The following is a 9,275-nucleotide window of genomic DNA, read 5'->3' on the forward strand; positions in this document are numbered from 1 at the left end:
CAAGAGCTGTTCCTCCAAGCTATTTGAGTGGGTTTTGGCTCTGGTGGAATTAACAGTTCTTTATTTAAAAGCATTTAAACTGCTGCTGACAGACAGCTTCAAACCCACTGCAAAATCATAATAGCCTTTAAGCGGTTAACACAACAGAAGATGTATATTTCTCACCTTCATGCCCTATCATTTTTACCTTCCTATTAAAAATCTGCAATAATATTATTCTTTGTATTATTTAAATATTAAATTTTATTTAAATGTTTTCTGGGTTAGAAATAATCTTTGCAATAGGAATTTTAATAAAACTGCTACATTCAAATCACATTACTTCGACAGAATACTTTAAAGAGTTAGCACATTTCACCAAGAAGTAAACACAACTTAATCCTTCACTGTCACACAGGTTTCCCTCAGTTCCTGGTGTACCAAAGGATTTGTGCCGAGCAATACTGGTTACATAATTGCCTGTGTAAGATAGGATTTCATTAAAATGAATTAGTCTTCAGTTCTTAGAACCACAGGCTTAAAAAAGTTGGTGTGCCTAGAAAACATTATAAAATATTATTTCCAATAATACATTAGTAAGGCTAAGGCCAAAAGACTTTAATCCTATGGTCATAAAGACTTGTGTAGCATAGTTGCTAACTAGCTCCAGTGCACAGCTGAAGCTAAATGCAATCTTGTGGTCTCATATATTAACACTGTGCAAATGCACCTGTCTGCATGCAGACCTGCCTGCTAGCCCTCCTTAAAGACATGTACGGAATCCCCCCTTCACATGACCACATGACAGATTTAAAGGGACGTTTCAGTTCAAGCTCTTCACTGGAATTATACAAATAACCTGTTAGTTGAGTAAACCCACAGAGTATCTCAAATCTCCATTCACTTCAAGAGAACCTCAAGCACACACTGAATGTTAGGTTTAAAATGTACAATACAAATAAAAGTCACTGAGCCACACAATTTTAAACATATTTAATATAGCAGTTTGAATAGTTCTCTTAATGATGGTTATGTTCTATTGTGATTTCTGAATGCCTGAGTATAAATGAATATTATAATGAGGCATGAACGAAGTAAGGCTTCTTTAAATATAACCATTAGCTTGGTCAGCTCAGTATTAAAAGACACAGATTCACTGATGATAGTTGCAACTGTCAGGATTGGGTAAGACTACTAAGTCAGAGTACATACAGATCTATTTTCCAAAATGTGAATTTATTTTACAACCAAAAGTTCCAGCTACCTAAAAGCATACAAACACTTTGTCAATGCAATATCCTGCATACAATGCATCCACCTTCCAAACATTTCTCATGCATTTTTCCTCATTCTACATGTCTGTTAACCTTTAGTCCTTTCATCACAGAGACAGATAAGGCTGTCCAGCAGTTTGTGTGTCACTGGGGAGGCTTACATAGAGTATGACAACATGGACCAATCCAGAATGCTTCTGTGAATCTATGATGTTTGCATATGATAATGTCCTCAAGCACAGGTTTTCATGAGTTGGTGGCCTGGCCAACAAGGTTCCTGAGGATGGCTTAAGAGTCCAGGCGACACACTGGGCTGTCATACACCATCTGCAGGTTCACTTTGTGCCCCACAAGTTCACGAATGTTGTTGATCCCATACTTGATCATTGTGGGCCTGTGGTGGATAGACAATAAGCTTTAAATTTCAGCATACATGTTTTTTCCCCAATCTTTATGTCCAAAAGTATGTGGACACCTGATCATCTATAAGAGCTTATGGGACATCCTATTCCAATACCATGGGAATTAATATGTAGTCTATAACAGCAAGTATAACAGCCTCCACTCTTCTGGGATGGGCTTCCACAAGACTGTGGAGTGTCTGTAGAAATTTATGCCCAATCAGTCAAAAAAGCATTTGTGTGGACAGGTTCTGATGTATGAAAGAGAAAGCCTGGCTCACAATCAAATATCTTTGCATACCTTAGTATTAACATTACCCTTCACTGGAACTAAATGGCCTAGCCCAACCCTGATAAACAGCCCCAGACCACTATTGCTGCTCCATCACCATGTATTCCAGTAGGTCCCATGCTGGCATCTACCATAACCAGATTCATCCAATGGACTGCCAGATGTTGAAACGTAATTCATCATTCCTAATAACTGCTCTGCCATGAAAACTCATTTTATGAATCTCCTGATGCACAGACCTTGTGCTGATGTTGCTTCCAGAGGCCGGTAGAAGCTCCGTTATGAATGATGCAATAGTAGATAAGCAATGTTTACACACCACGTTCTTGAGCACTAGGTGGCTCCACTCTGTGGGTCTAATGTCTCATGGCTGACCTGTTGTCACTCTAATTTCACAATAACACCACTTTCAGTTGACCGGGGCCAATCTATCATGGCAGAATTTTCAATCAATCAATCAAAATTTATTTATATAGCGCTTTTTACAACAGATGTCACATAGCAGCTCTACAAATGTCCAAGTCCAAACCCTCATTGAGCAAGCCGAGGGTTTCAGTGGCAAGGAAGAACTCCAAAGAGCGTGAGGAAGAAACCTTGAGAGGAACCAAGACTCAAAAGGGGGGGAGGGGCCTATCCTCCTCTGGCGAATTTTCACAAAGTAACTTCTGGAAAAGGTTGCATCCTATGAAAATGCTACATTTAAACAAGCTGAGCTCTTCAATACAACTAATCACACTGCCAATGTCTATAGAGAGTTTTTTATACACCTGTTAATGGGTGTGGCTAAAATGCTTGAACTAAATAATTAGGAGGGGTATCCACATACTTTCAACCATACAGTGTGTTGTGAGTATTAATAAGTGCTTCTATCACCATCATCTAGCACATTATTGAGTAATAAAAAATTACAAAGCTTCTGCAATATGTCAGTATTTTTTTCCTCCAATTCAAATAAAAAATTTACTGCAGGCCAAATAAATAATTACATGAGTAACCTTCTGTGGATTCTATTCTTATATACCATATATTCTTATATAATTAACTTCATGTAGACATAACCCCAGCTGCAAATATACACACATAGCTGGACCAGTTCTCCCATTATTCAGACCCCTGAGAATGGCAGATACCACACACATGCACGCACGCAACAATCCACCAACCTGCAAGGTCAATGTTTGAGGGAATCCTGTTTAGAAAGTGGTACAAAGATCATGACAGTGTGGCAGCCAAATTAGCGTTCAGAATTTTACTTGCACACTCAAATAAGCATTACTGAAGCCACAGGACTGCACATTGTTACTATAGTAATAAGCACTGGACTTTGACTCACCGCTCCAAGGACAGCCCCCAGGCGATGACTGACACGCCCTCTGGCAAACCCATAGGCAACAGCATCTCAGGCCTAAAGACCCCAGAGTTTCCGACCTCCACCCATTTATTCAGCCCTGACAGAGTGAAGGAAATGGAGAAAATAATGAGACAGATATTTAAAAGAGAGGCGGTATGAAAAGTTAGAAATAAAGCAGAAATGGGGAATTAAGAAAAAAGTTGACATGTGACAGGATCTCTGCCATTTATTTAACAGTAGGGTGGTATGAAATGGAGAATAGTATATTGTGGTACTATTTCTACATATTGTGATTGTGATAAGCTTCACAGTATATTAAAAACACAGTGATGACCTCTTGATACTCGTTGCATTATGTGAATGCTCCAAGTCATTACAACACGAAGGTTATGTGCAATGTCAGAGATTGGTCAGGATACTTACAGCACACACAAAAAAATGTGATGTGTTAAAAGGTCTGTAATATCAGTATTGCTGAGGCAATGATGATTAAGAAATGATATATTGTTACATCCTATTTAACAGTTGTTATAACAATTGTTAGGCTACCAAACCAATTCAAATATAATTTTGAATTAGTTAGTGATTCCTAAAGTAAATGCCCCAAAGACTAAAGAAGCTCCTTGAGTTGTGATGGTTCTGTTTACATGGATCATCCATGCTTGCTTCACCATGCCTTTGTCAAACATCCAGTGTGTTGATACTATTTATAAAGAAATTGAAAAAAATATATAAAGAAATTATAAACAGAATTGTTGTATCCAGCCTTGTTTACCTTTATGATAGCTGAACACCTCCATGCTGGGTTCAGTGTAAGGGTTGTAAGCAGGCTTGAAACGCAATTTAGTGATTCCTAAACACAAAAAAGGTGACTGTTTACATAGAGTTTTAAGCACAGAGTTCCTTGGACAAAACCCACAGCTTAACAAACTACTGGCCCATCCTTGATACTTAAAAGTGTGAATATTCAGGTAACAGGGGGCTGGATAGGAGAGCATACCTAGTTTGGTGAAGAACTGGTGCAGAACCCCCATCAGGTCTCCCAGGGTGAGGCCGTAGTCGGCCACGACACCCTCGATTTGATGAAACTCAGCCAGGTGAGTTGCATCCAGTGTCTCATTGCGAAACACGCGGTCTATAGAGAAGTACTTTACTGGTGTGAACTCCTCCTGAAGGAGAGGAAGGAAGACACCACGTCTTAGTTTCCCCGTTAGTTTTAACGAGCTGCCCGCGTCTAGAGAGAATGAGTGCCTAGGATTTACCTGTTGCGCTAGTTTGTAGAGCATGCGCGCGCTCACAGCTGTGGTGTGGGTTCGAAGGATGTTCTTCTGAGCTTCCTCAATCTTCCAGTCATACTTGTATCTGAGTATGACAACAAAAAAAGGTAACCGCCTAACTATAATTGGGTGAACCAGTATGTGAGTGGGCTCATCTACACTGCATACATGTTCCCCCAATTGGGTGGCTTCAAAATAAGTTCATAAGGGTGCCTTTTTTGTCTGTGTGTATGTACACATTCTCACCCCTGTGACCCATAGCCTCCTTCTGAGTGGACCTTTTTCACCCTTTCCAGGTAATCCTGGGGAAAGTCATGAGCCACAGCTGGATCTGAAAAATATTTGAACACCTCAGAACACCACAACAGAGTTCCCAAATGACATGGTTGCTGATTATCCTGCGACTCATCCTAAAAGGGGCAAACCAATGGATCACCAAAGTAATAAATTTGAAAATTTAAATCAACACCACCACCACCACCACCATCTCCATCATGAGATCACACACACTGACAATGGCTAAACTCTTACCAGACAAGAAGAAGGTGTCATGCTGGTCTCTCGCTGGGTGTTGCTGTGGCTGGAAGAGGGAATCAAAGTTCCAGAAGGAGCTCTCGATGAAATTATTGGTGGGCATCTCAGTAAACCTTAACCAAGCCACAAACATAGCAGGTTGAGATAATGTACAGCACCTCCAGCACTATTCGTAAATAACCATTTTCTGAAGCAAAGAAATAAGGAGTTAGGCAAAGCTACTTGTCTGTGAATGCATATGTTTCACACATTGCCAAGACAAACATTGCAGAAGTAAAGACAGCTGTAGGAGGTGATTGGAATCTACCCCATCTCTAAGAAGATCTGGCGGAACTGCGTCCGCACCTTCATCAGAGGGTGCAGGTGGCCAGAGTCTGGAGCAACACCCATCGCATCAAAGTTATAGGGCTTAAACTTCTTTTCCTTCCAGCTCCCACTGGGAGAAGGAGACAGAGATGCATACCAATATAGTTATGGACCTCAGAATTTCAGCTGGTACTACTGAATTTGTAGTTTCAGAATTAAGAACTAAACTGCACACTCTGAGCTTATCTTGGTCATTACAGTTAAGACCCATCGGCTAATATAAGATCAGCTGAAAGTGACTGTCAAACTGTCAATGTTGCTGATCTGGCATGATAATTATTTAATCTAACCATCATTATCTGGTACAGTTTAACTTGTAGATAATTAGAATGAGCCCAGAAGAGTGGCATTCTGGGCAAAATGAGGGTGAGATCACACTACATACATAAATACATACATAAATTGGATTGCAAATAGCTTAAATATAGATGCACTGAGCTGAGAACCATTCAATCATTCTCACAAAGGAACAACAACTGCTAACACAACAGCAAAAATGATACTCAACTAGTGATTAACAGATGAAGGTTTTAACGTAGGTTAAAGCACAGATAAGGAGTGTGTGTAAACCAATAAGACTTTACTGGCTTAGTTGAAGATTTGTATGTAAATTCAAAATGTCATTAAACTGCTTTCTTTTCAACACTAGGCTTTACTGTATAAATCTGAGTTATTTGATTTAAGTAAGGTTTTACATTTAGTAAAATACTGTAAAATATAGTAAAATCAACTAAATAGTACTTGAGGCTATGCTAGAGACTTATCTGGGTGGGAGTTTTTTAAAATTAAATTTCCATAAGTGTCATTTCCATTAATTTGATGGTAGATTGCTTTATCATCAGCAGAAAGAATATCATACTATTGTAATGAATTCAAATAGAACATTGTGTCAGGAGCCATAAAGTGCATGTTAGGTTCTAAGCTTACCTGGCAATCATCTCTGGAGTGAGTTCGGTCTCCTGTTTGGTAATGATGGTACTGAAGTTGCTGCCTTTGGTGATCCAGTAGGACTTAACTGTGCTGAAATCAGCAGGAAACAGTCAAACAAATCACTTACATTTAAGACACACTAAATTGCATCCATTTGTTTTATAAAAACGTAACTACATCACTAATAGGATAGAGCTACACTAACTACATTCTAAAAAGCTTTAAAATTAAATTTTACTAAGTAGCACTGCTGGATAATTTTAATTTTTACTAAACTGCATGCATACAATTTTTGTTAAGTGATAGCAAGCTGTTTAAGGCATTTACCGCCATCTGCTGGCCTGGAGATGTAGCAGGCCTTCCAAATGACAAAACAAAACATCCTACCCACTTTTTCCTCATTTAAGATATGATTCATAATACATAAACTTTCCGCAAATATGTATAACAATTGTCACTCAAAAAGAATATCTAATAGTGTAATTCAGGAGAGGCTTGATTTTTTATTCTATTAAATGAGATTACAAGAGGCTCCAGGAAAATGTCCTGTCATGCACAGCTATCACCTGAGACTGAGGCTCTAAAAGCTACTTTAGTAACAGAGACATGGCTTACACTTCTGTGAGCAGTTTTCGTTTCTTCAACTCATTCTTCTCTTTCTCCTCCAGCTGAGAGGAATGGCCCATCTGCACCTGCTGCAGTTTCTTCCTCACTACATCCTCAATGCTCTCTACCTGAAACACACACAGACACCCCACTAGCAACTAAGTGCCTTTATTAGTACTACTTTATGCGATTCCTGTAGTAAACATGAACAGAGTAAAGCTAAAAGTAATCATTATCAGGCAACGCAATGTCTTAACATAGGCGAGCTCTACATTAACCTGGAAACAAGCCCACCATTCTGAAAACTCGTGGGCCTCCCTCATGCCCTTTATCCAGATGGATCCATTTGTTGGACATGGCTTTGCTGAAGCCCACCTTCCCACTTGGCAGTTTCTACAGGACAGAAGACACACACACACACACACACACACACACACACACATACACACACACACACACACACACACACACAATTACTCTGTGTGAGTAACAGGCAGGCAGATGGGTTGTTAATACAGCCTAGGCTGTAGCACAGGTTACTGAGCTGTCCCTCCCCTCCTCCAGAGCTGGCTGTAACAGTTCAACCAGCCAAACCCAACTCCTCACCATGAGCTGACTCTGGGACAGACCCTCTTCAGGAATGGCTTTAAACACCCGGGCCTCATGACTTCCCTGCTCAGCTATCTCCTGTCCCTCTCCAGTCAGCTCCCAATGCTTGGAGGACCGCTGCTCAGCCTCAATCACCTATGGGTTGCAGTTACGTTCAAGTTCAAAGGGCTTTATTGTCATTTCAGCTATATACAAGTACACGGCAAAACGAAACAATGTTCCTCCAAGACCATGGTGCAACACAAAACAAGGGCAACAGACAACACACTACACAAGTGCAAACAATACAATAAATACAGGACTGGACTAATACACAATAAACAGACAGTGCATTATTTTGATCAGTACAGTACTGGGAATATGTAAAGCAGGTTTATGCATAGAAGTCAGTGACATGCTATACTGAACATAGTCACCGGTAGCAGCCAAAAACAGTTCAGAATACAATACTGATTTAGTACAGTATTCTAGCAGCAAACGTATTCTACGTTTAAATATTTGAGTCTAACAGGTCTGTCGTGAAACACAGCAGGCTTATGTAGAGCAGCTGCAGAAAGACTTTATACAGGACTACTATGTTGTATGTTCTTCATACAACAAAGCGCCACAATCTCACTTAGTCGGCAGCATCTGCTCTGGATTGATTTTTTTTTTGACAGTGTTGACAGTACGGCATATATACAGTCTAGAATGTATTTCACGTAGGCCTGTTGGTGGACCGGGATGTACACTGCTGTACACTGATGCTGCCTTAATTATTATAAAAACGCCAAATCGATAGCACAGCTAGTTAGCTCATTCACATTTGCACTGTTATTGCATCAGTCCAACCACAGTGAATGAACGAGGTTAGCTACATTGAGCTTAGTTTCCGCTACGCGTTGATTTGAGAACCAACCTCTCCGAGAGCCTGTACACTCTTTACGGCCCCAACAACAACTTGATGGTCAACTCCGAGACTGCTTGCAACAACCTGACTGTCAATGCCACCATCCACCTTGTCCACAAGCCGTAAAAGTGACTCTAATATTCCGGTGTCTGCCATGTTTAGAAACCCTACCTCTAGCTTAGCTTAAAGAGACCGGACGTGACATCAGCAACATATACTACCTTAAACATCACTGAAAATGGGCATACATTTTCATCTACTTATTTATTTCTACCGTAAATGACAACGAATTGTGCATTAAGGGAGGTAAGGCTAAACAGAACCTCTTGCCGAAGAGTGACACAGGAAACATACAGGAATATCAGTGCATAACAATGTGTCGTTTTGATTTAATTTATATTATTGCCATTTAATATTCATATTACATTAATATACTAGCGTTACTATTTAAATGTATACTATATTTTCTATTTATTTTTGCAAGTAGTATAGGCACATCTCAAAATTTCCAACTGTATCTCAAAGCTATTCATTTACTTTATGTCGATTTTTAATTTCTTCCAGCATCTCGACTTCTCAGCTGCATATGTAACTTATTCCTTAATTTAGTGGATCTAATCAAATGAATGAGAATGGTATGAAATGGTATTTAGCTAAAGAATAGTTGAATAAACCTTCGCCTTGCACAAATATAGTTGGTTTCTCTACATATTAGTTTATGGCAAATACGTAATATGGAAGTTGTTGATTGTCATCAGGCCATGCAT

At 39.6% G+C, this 9,275-nt stretch overlaps 1 protein-coding gene across 1 annotated transcript; it reads right to left on the minus strand.

Moving 5' to 3' along the window:
* Positions 1–957: 957 nt before the first annotated feature.
* farsa (phenylalanyl-tRNA synthetase subunit alpha) lies at positions 958–8,702 on the minus strand. Its single transcript, XM_027006525.3, has 13 exons — positions 8,518–8,702; positions 7,617–7,754; positions 7,305–7,403; positions 7,020–7,138; positions 6,402–6,494; positions 5,416–5,544; positions 5,106–5,221; positions 4,821–4,905; positions 4,560–4,659; positions 4,298–4,466; positions 4,073–4,150; positions 3,280–3,394; positions 958–1,647 (listed from the first exon to the last, which is right to left on the minus strand). Exons 1-13 carry the CDS (start codon positions 8,662–8,664, stop codon positions 1,542–1,544), a joined length of 1,494 nt encoding a protein of 497 aa, XP_026862326.2. The 5' UTR covers positions 8,665–8,702; the 3' UTR covers positions 958–1,541.
* Between the last annotated feature and the right edge of the window lie 573 nt (positions 8,703–9,275).

Source organism: Electrophorus electricus, chromosome 3, assembly GCF_041902795.1.
Source record: "Electrophorus electricus isolate QZ-2024a chromosome 3, ASM4190279v1, whole genome shotgun sequence".
In the NCBI taxonomy this organism is placed as follows: domain Eukaryota; kingdom Metazoa; phylum Chordata; class Actinopteri; order Gymnotiformes; family Gymnotidae; genus Electrophorus; species Electrophorus electricus.